Source organism: Temnothorax longispinosus, chromosome 2 (assembly GCF_030848805.1).
Source record: "Temnothorax longispinosus isolate EJ_2023e chromosome 2, Tlon_JGU_v1, whole genome shotgun sequence".
Taxonomy (NCBI): domain Eukaryota; kingdom Metazoa; phylum Arthropoda; class Insecta; order Hymenoptera; family Formicidae; genus Temnothorax; species Temnothorax longispinosus.
Window position 1 is genome coordinate 8586660 of NC_092359.1, and position 19649 is coordinate 8606308.

At 39.5% G+C, this 19649-nt stretch overlaps 5 protein-coding genes across 5 annotated transcripts in view; 4 read left to right on the forward strand and 1 right to left on the reverse strand.

Annotated features, from left to right (window-relative positions):
- Positions 1 to 5481, forward strand: part of LOC139808883 (uncharacterized) — a 57722-nt gene extending 52241 nt beyond the window's left edge. Inside the window, exons 6-10 of the mRNA XM_071771376.1 lie at positions 22 to 241; positions 473 to 778; positions 1150 to 1752; positions 1988 to 2718; positions 2829 to 5481. Of these exons, the coding sequence (XP_071627477.1) occupies positions 22 to 241; positions 473 to 778; positions 1150 to 1752; positions 1988 to 2718; positions 2829 to 3204 (2236 nt within the window). The 3' untranslated portion in view covers positions 3205 to 5481. The remainder of the gene's footprint in view (positions 1 to 21; positions 242 to 472; positions 779 to 1149; positions 1753 to 1987; positions 2719 to 2828) is intronic.
- A 1681-nt stretch (positions 5482 to 7162) lies between these two features.
- LOC139809014 (uncharacterized) lies at positions 7163 to 11536 on the forward strand. The gene is made up of 8 exons (XM_071771605.1): positions 7163 to 8649; positions 9387 to 9481; positions 9589 to 10060; positions 10119 to 10266; positions 10489 to 10640; positions 10863 to 10992; positions 11128 to 11303; positions 11397 to 11536. The coding sequence occupies exons 1-8, from the start codon at positions 8373 to 8375 to the stop codon at positions 11489 to 11491; spliced, it is 1545 nt and encodes a 514-aa protein (XP_071627706.1). The 5' UTR covers positions 7163 to 8372; the 3' UTR covers positions 11492 to 11536.
- Positions 11443 to 16457, reverse strand: Swi2 (Protein singed wings 2). The gene is made up of 10 exons (XM_071771403.1): positions 16160 to 16457; positions 14854 to 15021; positions 14511 to 14673; positions 14070 to 14226; positions 13690 to 13838; positions 13423 to 13608; positions 12970 to 13128; positions 12595 to 12705; positions 12153 to 12242; positions 11443 to 12035 (listed from the first exon to the last, which is right to left on the reverse strand). Exons 1-10 carry the CDS (start codon positions 16186 to 16188, stop codon positions 11850 to 11852), a joined length of 1398 nt encoding a protein of 465 aa, XP_071627504.1. The 5' UTR covers positions 16189 to 16457; the 3' UTR covers positions 11443 to 11849.
- The window catches only part of LOC139808885 (ribonucleoside-diphosphate reductase large subunit-like), a 79096-nt gene continuing 72531 nt past the window's right edge, over positions 13085 to 19649 (forward strand). The window contains exon 1 of the mRNA XM_071771385.1: positions 13085 to 13088. The gene's annotated coding sequence lies outside the window, so the exon portion shown is untranslated. The remainder of the gene's footprint in view (positions 13089 to 19649) is intronic.
- Lwr (ubiquitin conjugating enzyme lesswright) lies at positions 17578 to 19526 on the forward strand. The gene is made up of 4 exons (XM_071771415.1): positions 17578 to 17921; positions 18401 to 18484; positions 18548 to 18810; positions 18887 to 19526. Exons 1-4 carry the CDS (start codon positions 17856 to 17858, stop codon positions 18951 to 18953), a joined length of 480 nt encoding a protein of 159 aa, XP_071627516.1. The 5' UTR covers positions 17578 to 17855; the 3' UTR covers positions 18954 to 19526.

Here is a 19649-nt window from a genome sequence, read left to right on the forward strand (position 1 = left end):
AAAATTCACGCGCTTTTCAAGGGTGTGGGATCAGTGCAACGTCGTGCAGGATTACTTAACGGTATACGATGGAGGTTCAACCTCAGACCGAGTGCTTGTAAGGCTGTGCGGGGGAGATGCGGTGCCAGACATCATCAGCAGTCACAATACCATGTTGTTAGAGTTCCACACGTCCCCGTACGACAATCCGTTTCATCCAGTGCCACTGTCTTTCCTGCCAGGATTTGAACTCGAAGTTCAGGTAATGCTTCCGGATCCCGTGATATTACATATCTTATTACGTAATCTCATCACAAGTTTGTTGCGAAAATATGAAAGTTGCAATTCGTAGAACTATTTATTTGCAATTATTTTGATATTGTAGATCATTAAAATGTAAAGTTTGATTTAAATATAAATAAAAATTAAATATAGCCGACAATTTATTGATGTCTTTTTTTATATATATATATGTACATTCACGTGTGTACAGGTGATCTTTGTCGACGAAAAGTCTCGAAGTTTTGTGAAGGAAAACGACAACTGCGATTTTTATATATCCGGTGATGAAAACTCGTCTGGCATTCTGGAAAATCCGAAGCACTCTTTACCGCCGAACACAACTTGTCGTTATCACTTCCAAGGGAAACTCAATGAAATCGTTTGGTTATCGTTCGTTAAATATTACGCCGCCAGCGTGGAAGCTGCTGCGAGTATCGACACTGCCGCTGATTGCAATGCAAAGCTTCTGATATGGGATGGTGATATCACAGTGGACAAACTTACTTCCAACCGAAAAGTACGTACCAAATTGTATCCCCTCTCTCTACAAAGTCTGTTACTTAGCAACTTTCTTACTTCGTTACTGAAGTAATATAACTTCGTTACTAAAGTAAATTCGTTAGTAAAGTAATATAGATACAAACACAAATTCTGAAAAGAGTGCTTTGAATCCACGAATAAGAATTGCATAATCTAAATATCTCGCAAAAGGGGAATAAACAATTACAAAATTTCTTCCTCGAAATCTAAGGATATAACTATTAAAATAACATCGAAGGTTTTTTACATATTAATATACATTACGTAACAAAATTTTCGTCAAGTTATGATAATACGACTAAACACTCGGCATTCTTATCTGACACACATCTCGTAATAATTTCGCAGAACATTACCGACATTACGCTGATGGGGCAGTTCTGTAAGGACGACATACCGCGACTCTGCGATCACAGTCTGTTGCGCAACAGCAGCCGTCACACGCGGCCGTGCAGCCTCGCGGAGAGTTACGTGTCGACCGGCCGCGATCTCACCCTGGAACACATATTGCGCCAGGGTAGCGCGTTGTATCCGATAAGTTTCGTGCTGCGCTACGAGTTCGTCCACGAGGCCATCTCGTGTAACCACGTGTTCACTTCGGTGCCGTCAGCCTCATCCACGTCTTCCACGTCGTCTTTATCGTCCTCCTCGTCCTCATCCTCCTCATCTTCCTTATCGTCCAACGCCGGTAAATTCGCGTCGCCGAAAAACGTGTTCTTCTATGGTCGCGGCGGGGCGCAGAATCTGAGCTGCTCGTACAGATTTGAAGCCGAGCCTGATCACAGAATAGAGCTGTCCTTCGTCAGAGCTTCCTTCGGTGGCAAGAGCTGCGCGTCTTACGTGGACCCGTTGGTGAATCGATGGACGTGCGACCGCCGTATGGCGGATGTTAAGAAATTCGGCATGGCGGATCTTGTTGTCGCTGAATATCCTTGGCAAGGAGTCGAACTGGTGCGTATAATATAATAAAATTCTTTTCGCGATTTAATTTATTTATTCTAATTTCTAATCTATCTCTCTGCCTTTCTTATCAAAGAGTCTTATTAAAGAGATTATAAAAATTTATAATCTCTGAAAAGATTGAGAGAGACATTAAAGCTCCGGACAGTTTGTTTCCAAATAATTACAAGCAGTTGAATATTTTTATATAACTCTCTTCATGATCCTTGTAATTTTCCGCTTTTAGGTTCGCGATTGTCTGTGCTCAAACGTGAGCGAGAGAATCGTCGTTCGGACCCTGACATCAAACGTGGTGGAGGTCAGGTTTACCATCACGCTCATGAACGTCACCCAGGATTATCGAGACTTCTTCTTCGAGGGGGAATACCGTTTCGTTCCAGTGAGCGCGGAATCGAGCGAGCACGGATGCTCGACGAAACTCGAGGAGCGACGATTGCGCGGCACCAGCGGCGAGATCTCCCTCAGGAGTCCTCTGCCGCGGGTGATCCCTGGTCTAGCTGCGGTGGAGGAGATTCTGACGAACACGGAGGATCTAACGGCGACGCAATGTGTGAACGAGCCGTGGTTAATCGAGCCCGAGGACGCGCGCATCAATTTCCTGTACTTGAGAACCGCCGGCTATGGCATCACCCTGGACAACGTCATGGAGTGCACGACTCTCAATCGAATCGTCGTCTACTCGGCCGCAAACACGAAGGAGCGCAGCGTGATCTGTCCGGAGGGTGGGGTCGACACGGCCAGGACCGTCGACTTCTTCTCGGGTGGCTGGAATTACAGCGCCGTGAACGCGAGTGTGGCGATGGCGCAGCACTCTCGCAGCTTCGTCGTGGAGTTTCTCCAGCGGGAACCCGGTTTCTATGCCGTCACGTGGATCGCGATCTCCAAACGTTCACCAGCCGCGCCCAATTCGGGCGCCAACGCGTTTACCATATTGCCCGCGGAAGATTGTCCGTACAGGTTCGTTGTGCGATTTCTATTATGTAAAAAAGTCAGCTTCTTTATATGTTGTGAGATAGTTTAATAGGAATAAAATCGCTTAATTCGACATCTTTCTTTCTGTTCATCAGGTGTCCAGAGATCCAGGCGTGTATCAGCTCGGTCCTGTGGTGCGACGGCGTACGTCATTGTCCCTCGGGCTTCGACGAGGAAGAGGCTAACTGCTCGTATCGTTTCGGGGTGACGCTGCTCTACGTCGCGGTGGGCGCCGGTGCCCTCGGTATATTCCTGATCCTCCTGCTGGCCACTGGTTGTCTCAAGTATTGCCTCTATCGGCACAAGGCGCGTAAAAAGAAGAAGAACGTCGCCCTGAACGTCAATCATCTCCATGTGAATCACACTCATCACAACAACGGCTTGACCGGGAGCCGGTTGAGCGGACGCTACAACCTAGCCACGCCCCAGGAAATGTACCTGGAAAATTACGGGAAGGACAGTATTTGTTGACAATACGCCATCGCCAATATCGAGACCACCGTGTGAATAGTCATGATTTTTAAATGCCTACCTCGCTCTGGGCTCTCCCTCCTCCACTTCCCATCAACCTCCCCCGAGTAGCGGACCGGAGTGTACGGCAGCCAAACACTCCCATCCCAAAAAGCACACGTTACACGCACACGCGCACACACACACACGTACACATACAGACTTACCTGCGCACGTGGGTACGTACACGTGCGCACACACATACACACGTACACACGTATACATACTCTCGCAGTAATCGTACGAAAATCCCGTAGAATATATCCGAAGCGCATAGAAGCGAGCGCACGAGACGTGCTGTAGTCACTTGGCTGGTGGCGAACGTAGTCGAGTTCTATTCCTCTAATCAAATCATAACGATCGGCTTGCTTTGAATAAGCGGATCGCGATTCGACACATTAGATCGGGGTGGATGATAACCGCCCGAGCCTGTCGCGCCGAGAATGGATACCATGGGACGCCTGTAATCCTCCAGAAAGGAGTCACGATGAAAGGTAGATATAACCGCACCTCGTACGCTCGTGTTTATGGCATTTACGATAAACACCGCAGTATCATGGTAGGTTTAGATACACACGATTTAGGAGTAAAGAGAAAAGAGAAGAAAGATACGCGCGCGAGTGGACGAAGAGCGGTGAAATTGGCGTTTACGCGTACGCAATGCTTCTAAGAGACGTAGGACACGCTGTTTCCGTTGAGTGCACTTTCTGTCGGTTATCGAGCGAACATCGTAAACGTCTACGACGCGAGTACGATGATAAAAGTAACGAGAAATGGAGAGGAATTGAGAATAGACGAGTGCTAAAGTACGAGAGAAGCGTTTTAGATAGCTTTACATGTGAATGACGACGCGATGGACGGGAAAGGATACGCGAGGATACGCAAAAACGATACCGCGAATGGCATTCGAATGATATTTGCGGCCGTACCGAGGTCGAATGTACTTGTACTTCTTTGATCTCGAACGCGTGCGTCGCGACGACTCGCACTTATCGGTAACACCACATTGCATTCTAACATGAGATTCAGGGGAAAAAAATTGATAAGGAGTTAACCGTGATTAAGGAGGATTAGATCATTGACATTCGCGCGAGATCTATCTCGATGACCGTTACAATCGGACTCACGCGCTTCACACCCGTCTAGCCTGATTTTCTCGTTAGATCACCTATGATTTCGGCTTACGGCCGGACTAGCCGTAGGCTTGGACTACTTACGTTACGCATTGTTCTAAATTAGAGTAACTGCACTGGGCTGTTTATATTATGTACTATTAAAAAGTATTAACCGTTAAAATTTTTATCACTTTAGGATTTATTGAATATTAAGATCATTTGCAATCTGACATCGTGACATTATGATCAGGTCCAAATTATTGACTTTAATGAAAAAAGCCGAATCGACTTCTGTCTCACAAAATGCTTTTCTGCGATCTGATTTATTATTACCTGATGCCAATCTCTGGTATGCAGTCTTAATTATATTATAACTGAATTATATTATAATGCATTATATTGCGTTATTGTATAATACATTAGTAACACACCTGTGATGTGTTCGCGCATTACGATGCAATAATCGAGTCGCTGGTCTCACTCCATTCAACGTCGATCCAACAAACATTTTTATATTATCCGTGATTTTCGATATTTTGAACTTCATAGGTGATTTATGGGAGACGACGTGATACGTAGATAATTTACTCGTATAATCTAGGTTCGGTAATACGCGCGGCTTGAATAAGACGTAGATACCCACGTGTAATTAATTGGATGCCACAGGAGCGTGTACATCGTAATCCTGTTAAGCAAATGAAACGTTAAGCAAATGGACGCGCAGTCTCCACGCGTTAGCCTATTAATAGACATTGTATGGTAAAGCACGTCTAACGTACGTCTGTATGCTGTGATAGAAGTAAGCGTATCAACAATCGGAAATAAATCTCTCGCGTAAATTTCACGTTCGCGTATGCGCATCCTCGGAAACGTCCATCGCCGAAGATGGATCACGACCCTTCAATGCAATTTTCCTTGGCGAGATCGATATCTTAATGCGGCCCCGCAGCCTGTAATTTCTAGATCGTCAATCGTATCAGGAAGACACGCGATGTGTAGTCTAAACCCGCGATGCAAAAACTCACGATTTTTTCGAACGTAATGTGCGTAGTTTGATAAAAAATTTGAGAAAAATTGATTAAAGCAGACTTGTAGCGAGCCATTGGGCGAAAAGGCGATATAAGTCGAAGAAAAATAAGAATTTGGAATATTATTATATTATATATTTAAAGAAAACCTAATCAAATTAGGATAAAGTAAAATTTTATATACTTTTTTAAAAACAGAAAATGACCACAATAAGAAGCGATTTGATTTTATATTACATATATTCGTAATCTTTTCTATCTAATTGAACAAAAAATGTCTAATCTCATTATTTTAAACAATAGTTAATTGTGCAAAGTCTCACATAAGAACCGTAATTAAATTAAAACTGCACTTGCAATTTTCGATGTTTTTATCGCAGTTTATTAATTTGCAGTATTTTGATACGATATGATATTTTTGCGAACTTATATATACACTGTTTGTGTGTCACAGTTTGAAAATTCTGCAGAGACGTCGGTCGCGTTAAGATATTTTTTTGCCAGTCTCATGAATTGCTCCGTGAATAATTCACTACCTAAGGACATCGTCTACCAACGAATACTGCCGCGATTATTATTTATTCATAAAGTTTTATAAGTCTCTCTTTCTACCCGAATACGAAAAGCTGTCCGAGTATATGACGTTCTGTACTCTATATAAGACGCGGAATCCGATAACGAGTAACGTACTAGCGAATAACTGTAGCGTGCGACAGAAGCGAAACTGGTGCACACCCGCCGGGCTCCTCGATGTGTTAACCGCGCGATTGCCACACATTAAAAGACACGTTGAAAATTTACTCTCAACATATCGAAAGTCCGAAATTAATTTAAGCGCGCCATCATCCGTCGTTATCTAGCCGTGAAATAGCGAAGTCGTTTTTTCACCGAGGTGACCGAGGTGACTTCCTTTCGAAAAAGAAACTTTTCCCCGATTCTCCCTTTACATAAAGTACCGTCAAAAAGGAAAAGAAGAGGAAGCGTTTCACACGAAATTTTTTATATAATCCTCGACTCGGTGGTTCTTCCCGCGGTTCGCGATAAATAAATCTATATAAATAAGTAAACGCGCAAGTCCTTCGACGACGGAGACCGACGTAATAAACATTGTGGGACGCATCGTTTTCTATTCATAAGGGAACGACGATTTATATTATTTTCTCCGGCAACTTTCTCGGCACCGAAATGTTGGTGCGACCCTTTAAAAAGCATCCGCGGAAAGTCGTCGCCGCGCAGCCGAGGCGGATCAGCATCGAGAAAGAGAGAGAGAGTTTAATTCTTCCGACGGATATGAATCTATTAACTGTGGGGCGTGTAGTCATCATATGGGATTTATACGGTACGACTCGACTCCACGTCGCGCTCAATCGAGAATGCGTCCTACGATTACGAAACTATAGTACTATGCATGTATGTAAGAACGTACACGAAAAAAAAATAACCCAAAAAAAAAGGAAAAAAAATGCCGTAGCACAAACTGGCTCGCGCACACGTAGCTAAAAAAAAAGTGGATGGTAAAGAGTTTTGAATCAAAGAGGCCTTGATTCAACGACGTTTCTAAGCAAGTATTACGCGTTACACGATGTATTGTAATCCCGTGTTTATAATTTTAATAAAATACCATCGCGTTAAAGAAACCCAGCAGATCAGCCGTGAGCAAGTGCATTATTGATCAATTTATTATCGTTTCGTTCTTCCTCAGAAACAACTTTCTCTCCGAATACATTTTATACTCATGAAAAATTATATGAAGACACATGATCCAATGTCCAAAGTTCTGCTTTTACATAAATCTATGTAATGAACGAATGACTGCCAGAAGAATTATTCACCGTTGGAACGTAAGAATCTCCAAATTATCGTCCTTATTTTCAAAAATTCCTATTTTCTCAAGTAAATATTAATTTAAACATAGTTGATATTCACTGCGAAAAAAATATAGTTAATAGTTAATAGAAGAAATAAATTTAAGGAACATCTACAAAAGAATGGAGATAAAAAAATGTTTTAAACGAATTGTAATTTTTGCTGAAGGAAGTCCCTTTTTCTCGTCCACTGTATAAAGGTCCAAAAACTTTTGATATTTAGGTCAATTCTCCTCGCGATAAACTTTCCTCTGACGATTGTAGGGACTCTTAATCGCAATTTCTTGAGAAGTAACACTATTTATATTCTAGTTCTGATTTAAGTTTATAAATTCATATCACGCCGTAGTGCCACTTTTATTCGTTCTCTTGTATATTTTTATGATGTTTTTGCAAAACGATACCTCATCTTTAATATACAAATTTCGCGACATCGAAAATAACAGCGTAGCACTAATTATAATGGAAAAAAAAGTTTTTCTGTTTAATCCTTGTCCGTTAGAAATAATTGGAAAGGAAATTCTTTGAAAAATATAGATATAGAATATTGTAGCACCTGTTTCGCTAAAAAAATTTGCAGTGTATTTTGCAGAGGTAGATATAAAAAACGGAAGCTATTTCCGAGAGCAAACTTTTTGATAAAAACGTGATCGGCTTAGTTGGCAATTTTTTTCAAAGGTTATTATTTTATATTCTACAAAATTATGAATAGATTTTTAACTTGTACATATATTACACGATTCTATATGGATAGTATCTATAGCTACCGTAATAAAAATAATTTTAAAATGCAAAGCGACTGTGCTTTGTAATAAAAGCAGAGCGTTCATATAAAAGCCCTACAAAACACAGAATACAATTTTGCTTTAAAATCTTCAATATAAATGCCCCTGTTTCGATCTTCTGACTACTAATAGCAACGTTCCGGCTCACTTTTATTCATATACGACCCGAAAAATTCATACCGCGGAGTGGCATGCACGGTACATCGCGATCAGAGGACAACATCGCGCTCCTACGTTGTTTGCCTCTTGACGTCTTCCATCCGTCAATTTTCTGTCCACGAAAAATGTAAAATCGCTCGCCTATACAACCCGGTAGATTTATCGCCCCGAATCTCAATGAAATATTCATCGCGTCGCGGACAGACTCGCGAGAAGACGGAAGAGGATCCTCGAATGTCCAGCGGGAGCGAATTGTTCACCGACACGGCGATACACGCCAAGCTGGAACCACCGAGATCTCTACACGGTGTCGAGGATGCCGACGTCATTTGGGACACGATCACACGGCGATTCCCGAACGCGGCCCCGCTTCTCTGCGAGATGGAAACGGTGATCGAACGTGCGGAGGATTTGCTGCAGCAGCTCAAAACGCCTTGCGCTCATCAGGAAAATGGTACGCATTCCCTCGAACCCCCGGGGTTCGATGTTTTCCCGTGTCGTGCACACGCGTAACTGACAAACAATCTCGGAGAATTTTAGTACGCTCAGTTTAACGATGTTTTATTACGATTTTAACGTGTTTAAAATAACGAGCTTAAGCTTGAAATTAATGGTTACAATAGCGTGATCCAATTATGCAAATAGCCAGCGTTTATTCGTGCACTCGGCTAACCTCATTGTAATTATCACGTTATTAAATTAATGGTATACATGATAGAACGGAAAACACACAAATAATTTATTCATGAGGAAGATTTATCTTTCATAGAAATGTGTATGATATATATCGCGCGCGCGCGACCTACATTCATTTATCCTTTCATTTGTGTGCCACGGACTTATTGAGCAAATTGTTATCTGGAATAATCCTTCATTTGCTCCATTTTGTAAATCTAGCGTTTAATGATTAAAGAGTGCTTATTCGAAAATTTGCGATGTAATCTCTGGCGCAGCGCGATCGCGTAAGCTGATTTGCTAAATTGCTGCATCCACGCCTCCTATTATTTATAATGCAATGTGTACAATTTATGTATTTGCCAAATTATTACGCGTAACAACTCTTCATGTCGTGCGATTCCAAGTGTATTCTAGAAATTTCAGCGATTCTCCGAATCTAAAATTTACAACACGGCAATATTGTCCGACTTGTGTGCTCAGGTCGCCGGATCTGACGCTCATTTGATATTGCAGACACGTCCAGCTCGTTTCACACACCGGATTCCCGGGAATCTAACGCGACGATTTCGATGGTATCCGACATAGAATCGTTCGCCGAAGAAACGAATGTACGTAGATTCCCCGTAACACTTCTCGCTTATTGTTACACGCTGTGGTTGCTTGCTGCATTAAATAAAAAAAAAAAATTATATATATACGTGCCTCTTTTTCTAAGATTTCGGAACATTGCGAAGATGCTGAAACGCAATTTATGGTGCACGATATTCACGAGAAGCAGGTGGATTTAGAGTCTCAACATTGTAGTGAACAATCCATTCAGTGCGAGAAGAAACATCCCTGTCAAGGATATCATTTGAATTCACCTTCAAGAGTCGACGAGATCGTTCAACATTTCAAAACGAGCACGATGAATAAATGTGACAATTCTCAGGAGGAATCAAAGAATAATGCTGACAAAGCGATCGGTATTAGTTCGGAAGAAAGTGAGTGTGATATAGAAAAAAAATACAGTCTTACAGAGATATTCGCGAACATAGGAAAATTTATAATACTGCTTATATTTGCTTCAATGCACGATTGTGTTTATAATATAGGGCTAATGACAGCAATAGCTGAAACGAATAGTTTGGAAGGATGGACGAAAGTGACTGATAATGCATTGCGAGAATGGCACGATGATATGGAAGGTATAAAATTAATTTCACAATTGATGACACAAATAAATCTTACTTTAATTGTCTCCAGATGATAACGATTCGGAAACTCGGCCAAATATCGACAGAAATATAGAAAATCACCCGTTGATGGCCAATGATAATCACAAATGTGACAAAATCGATAAAAAAGTAATTGAAAACTTACAGGTATTGAGATACCTACTTATGTTATATTTGTAATATGGATGAAAAAATAAAGCGCACGGAATATTGCAAAACCGATTTTTTTGGAACAGAAAAGGGTTAAAGTGTTTCTTAATAAATATTTCTTAATTTTTTATTTTTTACCCAACTTTTTATCCACGTAATAACACGTTGATAAAATGTAAATTTGGTTTATCAAAAATTACGTTCTATTGCTTTATAGTAAAAAAAAACTTTTAAATAATATAGGACAGCGTCGCGAAAAGTTCTGCGGCAACTGCGAATCGTCGGTCACCGTGGACTATCCTTGAGGAGTACGCAAAGCGGTGCAAAGTGTCAATCAAATACGAGTACAAACTGAAACCGAATCTGTGCGTAATAAACGGTGACCTGTGTGGATTTAGCGGTAAATACTTCGTACAAACAGATTACATAGAACATTATCACCCACATCATGCGCGCATTTGAGCATTATTTTCTTATCCAGTAACAGTGCAGATTATTCACTGCAGTTATTCCTTAACAATCGTTTTTCAATAACTTTTAATTGTCGTTTATAAATTCGACATATAAAATGTTGCAAGTGCTTCTTTACACGTTGTTAAACATAGTTTGGATAATGTGCCAGCAATGTCGTGTGCCGCGACCGAAGATCTGGCAAAAAACAAATTGGCAGCGAAAATATTGTGGATGATAGCCGAGTGTCAGATGGATGGCTCGAAACTTTCGCGCGAATTACTAGACTTCTCGAGGGCGGAGTAAGTTTAATGATGCAAAAATACATGAGAAATAAGGATATGGATTTCTCGATGATATAAAACTTATCGGAGCGACGTTCCGAAAAACAATATACTTTATGCAAAATAGAATTTGATACACTTTCTTTGTGTCAGGATGTTAGATATAACAGCGTTTAATAAAGACGAGTTGAAGAACGCGTTGCAAAAACTCTACAAGTCTTGTCTCGAGAAAGGGGAATCCATTCCGAAGTATACTATTCGCAAAACGAAGACGAATCAAGGGTTTATGTACACAGCTCAATGCGTAGCTTTAGGGCGTGTTGGAATTGGTACGTTATTTTTTCATTTTATTACCATCAAATATAATCTGGTTAGAAAATACAAAAAATACTTACTAATAATTTATATTATATTATTTGTAGGACAAGGAGTGAGAGGCGATAGCGCTAAGATTGCTGCTGCTGAAAATTTGTATCAGAAATATATTTGTGAGGCTGCAGAACAGCAATCAGTATAAACTCAAAAATTTGCGTATTATTACGATATAATATACTGCTTATTCTCTTGGTTTATCTTTAATAATAAATTTTAAATACATATAAACAGTTAATGGAAGTTTTATAATTGAAATCTTTTGTTCGATCTAAACACATGTTCGTATCACGTCTTTATTTATTATTTATGTTAAAAAAGTTTAATTCAATTCAAAGTTAGTTACTAAATTTACAAGAAAAAAGTGTATGTCGAAGATCTTGTAAGTAAAGGAATATTTTTATGCGGATATATTCATCCCTCCGCTACAATCTCCATCGTTACTCTAATGATCAAACACTTGATAGCTCTTTTGCAAGGGATAAGAGGCACTTGTACCGCTATCATGGTATTTTGGCGACGATCCAAGGTAGCTTCCCGGTTTTCTTAAAAGACCAGTAATCGTACAAAAGCTTGCCAAGCACGAGAAATATTAATGACGCCAATACGATGTTCAAAATGTCGAGGGGATGAAGCCAAGAATCTTCGTCTGGTGAAATGCAAATCTCCGTCCGCGTAAGATCGCGGATCTGTGAGGGTCATTTTATTAAGCGTTAAAGCGCAACGCAATTGCATATCTTAATTGCATTATTCATGCATCTGCTTTCCAATCTGACTTAATATAGAAAAGACGTGCAGTTGGTTACCTGTTTGTTTGAGTTATCGCTGTCACTCGTAAAAGCGCACCTTATGTCGTTGATATCTTTTATTATATTTGAATGCCTGATCAGAAGATCCTGCAAAAAGGTAAATAGAAGCATACGACTAAAATAATAATGATTAATCTATTTATGCTAACTATATTTAAATTTTTAAATAGCTACAAATTTCTTTAAAATTAGAAGGACGGAATTTTTTTCAAGCAAACAAATACATTGTGAACACTTAATACTGGAAATCTGAATTTGGGTTTAATATTATTTTATTTATATCACTATTTCTATTTATTTGTTTTTTCGAAATTTAAAACGATTAAAGTAAAAAAATGACAAACTTACTTGAACAAAGCGGTAATTATGCCAATCTTAACACTGGCAATTAATTTAAAAATTTATGTGCAAATTATATATAATATCAGTTTAATTATACCTGAAAGCTTGGTGTAAAGTGACAGTCGCATGCCCACGAATTATTGCCGAGGTACAGGCCAGCTACATTGTTATTGTGTAGCAACGCGTTCTCCAGAGCATAAGTAGGTAACTGAAAGACACGTAGAACAAAGAATCATAAACTGTGTCTGTAGTTTCGTGCACTTATGAAATAGCAACGCGCTACGTTGACGTAGAATAGCGCGCGCGCGCGTGATACTTCACAATCGTCTTAAATCGCGTATCTCGATTCTTAATCGTCTACCGTGCCGCACGAAATCAACTCGGAACAATTTTTCCTCATTCCGACATCCGTCATGCGAAACAGATTGTCTTCTCGCGTGACATCGGATAACTTTGACATCGGCCAACTAACGTCGGTAAGTTTATTCCCTCGAAGATTAAGGAGACGGAAACGGTCCAGCCAGTCTGATCCTTCAAGCCGAGCGATAGATTCTACCAGATTATCGTCTATGTAGAGGTCCCGCACGGACTTGTAAGCAGGATTTGTCGTAAGCGGAGTTAGGTCCTTGATCTGCAGTAAACAAGAGATGGAGATTAAAAGTATTTACCACATAATATAATGAATCCCTTTACCAGTAACGCAATATATAAATGTATCAAAATGTAAACGTTATGTAAAAAAAAGTAAAATGAAATTCGATATTTTGTATTTATTCTTCAAAACAAATAGTAAGTTTATATTGATATAAGCTTCAAAATATATTTACAAATCGTATCAATGAATCATACGTCTGTAATAATTTTAAATAATATATTTTGTACGACGCGATTTTTTGGGTAAAAATTAATTGCGTGAATAAACGACCTTGTTTCCACTTAGACGAAGGGTCGTTGTATCTGCAGGTAAAAAATTAGGCATTTCCATTAAACCGCGATGGCTACAGTTGACCGAGGTAAAAGCTATAAGCTGCCTCTGCGTAAGTTTGCCCGCACCAACCACATAAATCAATTCGCAGTCGCAAACCGTCTTTTTGCATTCCTTTTTCAATGTCTGAAAATCAGATTGATTCAACGGGAACTCGAGGAGCCGTTTAATCATCAATTACAAGAAAAGGATATATTTTCTCGTTACCGCGATTATCTCGACGATCGGGACAAGCGGTCTTCCATCATACGGCGTGGCGCAAAGTAATTTGTCTTTGTCGACGACTTTACTCGCGGCTGATCCTTCACTGGAGTCCAAAATCCACGCTACATCTTCCGTACATCTCAATGGATTACCTTCGTCAGTACATCTTCATTAATTATATCCACGATTCGCGCATCAATCGAACGCAATTTTCATCAGACAATTTATTACATAAAAAGGTGTCAGTATTACAAAAGTATCGCATGGCGTTTCACAAATAAGGTAATATAATTTCAATTCGCCACGTTTTCTCAAATTGTAATTTATTTATTTGACGAATATTTTTGTAGTTTCTTACAAAAACTTCATCGAGTTACTCTTACCGGCCAGATAAATGTGTTTTAACGCAGGTATATCGAAAGCCGTAATATTAATCTCTCCGAGAGTATTGTTTCTTAAATCGAGCCACCTCAAAGTCCGCAGATTGGAGAACGCATCTTTCGGTAAGGAACGCAGTTTGGTGTCGGTCACATTGATTTTCTATCGATACAAACATCTTCCTCCAAACTTTCGTAAATATATTCTCGAGATAAAAATGCAAGCAAAAATATATATCTTGCAACGAAAACGAATTTTCATGATCAATATCTCTTCCGAGACAGTCTGTTTAATTTTTATTCTCTGATGAAATAATTAACGTTTGATGAAAAAACTGTCAATTATCACGCCCATTGTCCATGAAAATTCGAAAAAGCAACTTTAACGAAGTCTAGACAAAGCTTTCGATTGCTCTCCAGCAAGCATTTGGCAAGCACATTCTCTACCTCCAGAAATTGCATCTCGCTCGGAAATGCGGTTGACAATCGAGTTAAGTTACTGTTCGCAATCATTAATTTTCGTAAGAACGTGAATCCCCGTAAAATCTCCTGCGGGTTAAACGTTGCCTTCGGCCACGCGCAAAGAATAAGTACGTGTACATGTTCGGCCCTGAAAATTCAGTATTATTTTGCTCTCTCTTAAAAGCGCATCGAAATATCAAATAAATATACTGTCGAACAATATCAAATTAAGCTTCAATTTTATGTCAAGGAAGCACCAAGCGCGATGATCACCAAATTTGAAAATGTATAGGACTTACATTTTAGGTTTTCCAGCATCATTACTTACCTTGCTCTCCATTCATCTTTAAGACCGTTAAAACAAACGAGATGTTGCCGATCTTTTACAAAATTGCATTCGGGATGATCGTCGATATGTGGACGATGTCGATAACAAATATCATCATCTTTCGTAAAGCCATGCAACAAATTTACATGCATAAAGAAGAGTGCGACTCTGTAAATAAAACAGTTTGATTGTTTAACCGCGGAGGAATTTGTGGAGGAGCCGAATTGACGCGGATCGAGTTATCTCCGCGATAGGTACATGCTTCTTCATGAAATCAATATCAACTTCATGCGTTCGTCATATCTAAACATATTTAACATCTGTGCGTGATCGCGCGAGACATATAATTTATCCTTTGTTTGATCGTAAATAAGTAAGAATTTGTTTAACAATGTTACACAATTCGTGGACTCTCTCGCGAAGACGTGCGACGAAAGTGGGTGGATGTAGGCTAGCGTGAGAGATTTATAATCTTTATTACTTGGCAGCTTCATTATTTGCGCAAGGCGCGATAACGAGATCGATGTACCGTTATACTCGTCAGCACTAACCGACTTACGTATACATAATTTAATATCTCGCATTTATTATCTTCTCGGTTTTGACGCGCATCACGATCGTCTTAGCTTATCAGTTCTTTGAAACACTTTCGTGATCGATTAGCCGCCGCTCTTGCCAAACAATTCCAGTTTCATGCTCAAGCATGCTCAATGAACAAATCACGCGACGCAAATCTTTCTGCCTTGATCTTGCCTTTGATTGTCAACGTAACATTGCCGCGCTGATACTAAATATCATGCAAATATTGTTACAGTTATCTCTCCGGCTTAACGGTGGACCGTCCTTCGCACGAAGAATTCGATTACAAATTTAACGTTACTTATTAATCATTAAGTGTGCCTTTTTCTATCTGCATAAACGTAAAATCATTTACACGGCACATAATATTTATTTATAAATCTAAATCAATGAAAATAGATGTATTTCAAGTATAGCTTCAAAATTCAATAATATTAATTATGTTCTTTGACAAATAATTATAATATGATTAATTATATTAATAATTACTAATATAATTAACTATTAATACTAATTGTTAATAATTAATTATATTGTAATATGTCATAAAATCTTTAACTCATTCTTAAGATTTCGTGCGTGCGTCACAAATCGATTTACTACCACTCAATTTAATCGTACAATCATCTAAAAAAGCTATAAAGATATCTGTATAACTGATTTAATAACTATAATAAAATCCACGCAGTATTAGATCCAGAAGAGAAAGCAAAAGTTAAATACTCACAGAAAAGTTCGTTGCACTGTCATTCTCATCGCGTAAAATATTAAAATACCGTAAATAAATATCTCGATGTTGAGACGAGTTGTTCACACAAACAAATATACTTATTTCCGAAAAACAAAAGTTTGATACATATTTATAAAAGAGATAAAATGGAATTCTGATGTCACTTTTCTTTTTTAACTCGATGTCGACCTAGCGACGGACTGGTATCACATGTGCGATCGCGATGGGCGTCATATGAAGAATGACAGTGATGCTAATGAGAAAATAGAAGCTGTATTCGGCGTGTCAGCCGGTGGATAACTAAAACGGTGGCTTAACGTGTAATGAACATATTGCGCGATAACAGCGGCGGAGATGTGATCTACCTGATGCCTGATGCAGCCGTTGCGTATTGTGATAATACATTTTTCAAACAGAGTGGAACCTCTACAGCGTCAGCCGGCAAGCGACGCGTAAAAACACCGTAAAAATGTTTGCGGCAATATTATTGAGAGTTTATGGCATTTTATTCCTCATTGTCTATAATTACAGACAACACAATGTCCAAAATCGGGACACAAAATGTCTTAATGACGTTTTTAAGACATCGTCAAGTAATATATTTTTCAAGATCTTCACATAAAAATTATTTAATAAAAATATAGCATTTTTTATTACTTTGGAAGTGATTGCACTGGAATCAAGTTATTCAAAATTATTTAAAATAGTGATGATTTCAGTGAACAAACTGAAGCAATGTAAAAATAAAAGATTAAAAAAAAATTTCATCACGCAAACTCACAATATAAATATCGAATAATAAGTCTAATAGGTTTGTTTGCCAAATCTTGACATGAAAATACACTTGCAGAAATAATTTATTAATAGAAATAAAATTTAAAGATAGTATAAATAATTGAGGCATGTGACATAAAACTACCCAGCTAGCAAAAGCTTCTGAAAGACTTCTTAAAAACGTTTTAAAAACGTCTAAAGGACTTCGGACATCCTTTAAACGTCTTTTACAAGCTTTTTGCTATCTGAGTGTAGTGCTATGTTTCTTGAATTAATGCTATAATTTTATCCAGAATTGAGATTGACTGTTTATAGAAATAATTCAATATATAACATGAGCAAATTAATTTACGTTACTAATCTAAACCATAAAATTCATAAATTTGTTTTTTTGCTAAAACTGTTTTTAAACGATTTATATCTGTCTTCCATATTTAATCAGCAACTTTTCAAATTGCGAGCCAAGTGCGATTAGATACTGGACTAACGAATCAGCGAGCTGGACAAGTTTTCGGTCCACGTTATTGGCGCGCGACTGCACATTTAGTCCGGAAAAATCGTCCTTCCTTATCGACCGAGTCGCCGGCCGTTATATGGTCAGTTCATCCACTAAAAAATCCCTCTTGCGATCCTAACCGTACGTACTACACGCTTTCACGAACGCGGTCGGCGTGTAACCCTCTAGCCCTCTAGCTGGCAAACGGCAGCACCCTTGCGAGGATTGCGAAGAACGCATTTGGCGGACTCGTCTGTCGGCTACGACCGACAAAATATTTAAACTCCGTAGGCAGGAGTCTGTCCACGAAGGCGGAGCACGTCGCAGACGTGATTAAGTGATCGCGCGGTGTGTCGTTTCGCGTCGTCCGGCCGCGTGAGTGTCTCCCGTCCGAAAAAAAATCGCCGCGTCGTCGCAGACGTAATGTCAGGCATAGCGATCGCCAGGCTCGCCGAGGAGCGAAAGGCATGGAGGAAGGACCACCCGTTCGTAAGTTTCCGCGCCTCGCTACGTGCACGCGCGATTCCCGCGGGAACGCGCCATCAAAAGCCGTCCCCCCCGCTTGGCGCGCGCGGAACGCTACGATCCCCGATCACGATTATCCGTCGTGAATATGCGCGATTGTAAACAATCGGCTCGCGTGGCGCCCCGAGCTCCAAGCCGATGTCGTCGAAACCGAGAAAGAGTTGACATTCAATTTCATCTACTTTATCCCAACTAATATTTTTCACGTGAACAATTCCAATTTTATTCATAGAAAGAGACAGAAAATGAGTTAATTAATCATAAACGTTATAACACTTGTAAAGCACAATTACAAAAATTTCGAGAAACTTATTTTAATGTTTTCGTGCTATTAAAATCCCATAAAATTGTCAGAGGCCTCTCGTAGAAACGTTGGCTCTATTTTTCGTATAAAATTCGTGTATGAGTTTTTCCTGAATGACGCAAGAACACAATTTTTGCAGGGCTTCGTAGCTAGACCAACCAAGAATCCAGACGGTTCCCTCAACTTGATGAGTTGGGAATGCGCGATACCTGGAAAGAAATCTGTAAGTCGAGTAGATTTTCAAGTAGACTGTGCACGTTTCGTACACAAACTCATGATTTTGCAGACTCCGTGGGAGGGTGGCCTGTACAAGTTGCGTATGATCTTCAAAGATGACTATCCGTCGAGCCCACCGAAATGTAAATTCGAACCTCCGCTGTTCCATCCGAACGTTTACCCATCCGGCACTGTCTGCTTGTCGCTCTTGGACGAGGAGAAAGACTGGCGACCGGCCATCACGATCAAGCAAATCCTGCTCGGTATTCAGGACTTGTTGAACGAGCCAAACGTGAAGGATCCGGCTCAGGCTGAAGCATACACAATATATTGGTATTTACTTATGAGACATGTTGTGATTAATAAGCTCCATCAATGCTTGAAGAATAATTGAGCATCTCTTTTGCAGCCAAAATCGTTTGGAATACGAGAAGCGCGTTAAAGCTCAGGCCAGGGCGATGGCTCCGCAAGAATAAATCGCAAGAACTCAAGTCGACATATTTAAAATATGTGGGAAAGATATTATATGTGGATAAACGCTTTCCTAAACTGATGGTTCTTACAATTAATCTTTTTTACAAGTCAAATTTAATATATGTTATATAACTAGTTAAGTGGTTCACGCTCTTAACGTTTATTTACCGAGGTATTGCCTTCATCCATCATGCATATTTCTCAAAATTCCAAGAATACATAGCGTACACCGCATGTCGACGTGGAAACTAACACATAAATAATATCTTATTAATATTAAGAACTATGTTAGGAACGAGATATGTATACTTTAAGGCAGAATTATTTTTTGATCAAACCTTTAATTTTTAAGTCTTATAAGTGATTACTGATGTTTATTTTTTAAAACAGAGATGCAAGTAGGGAGATAAAAGTATCGCGGTAGCTGTTGAATAAATATATCTCTCTTCTCGAGTTCCCTATTAGTTCCATTCTTGAATATGTACGTCATGCGGTACATGTGTAGGTAGACTTATTTTAGAGTTTACTAAGTAATGTACAAATCTCGAAAGGAATAAAAGATTTCAACTCGTCAAGCAACGCGTGGTAAATATAATCCCGAGTAATTATCATGCAAATGTAATCCACTGAGGAAAGTTGTTTTCCGCTCTAGCGAGCACACACGCTTGGAGCTTGAGTCGACGCGACGGCGAACCCCA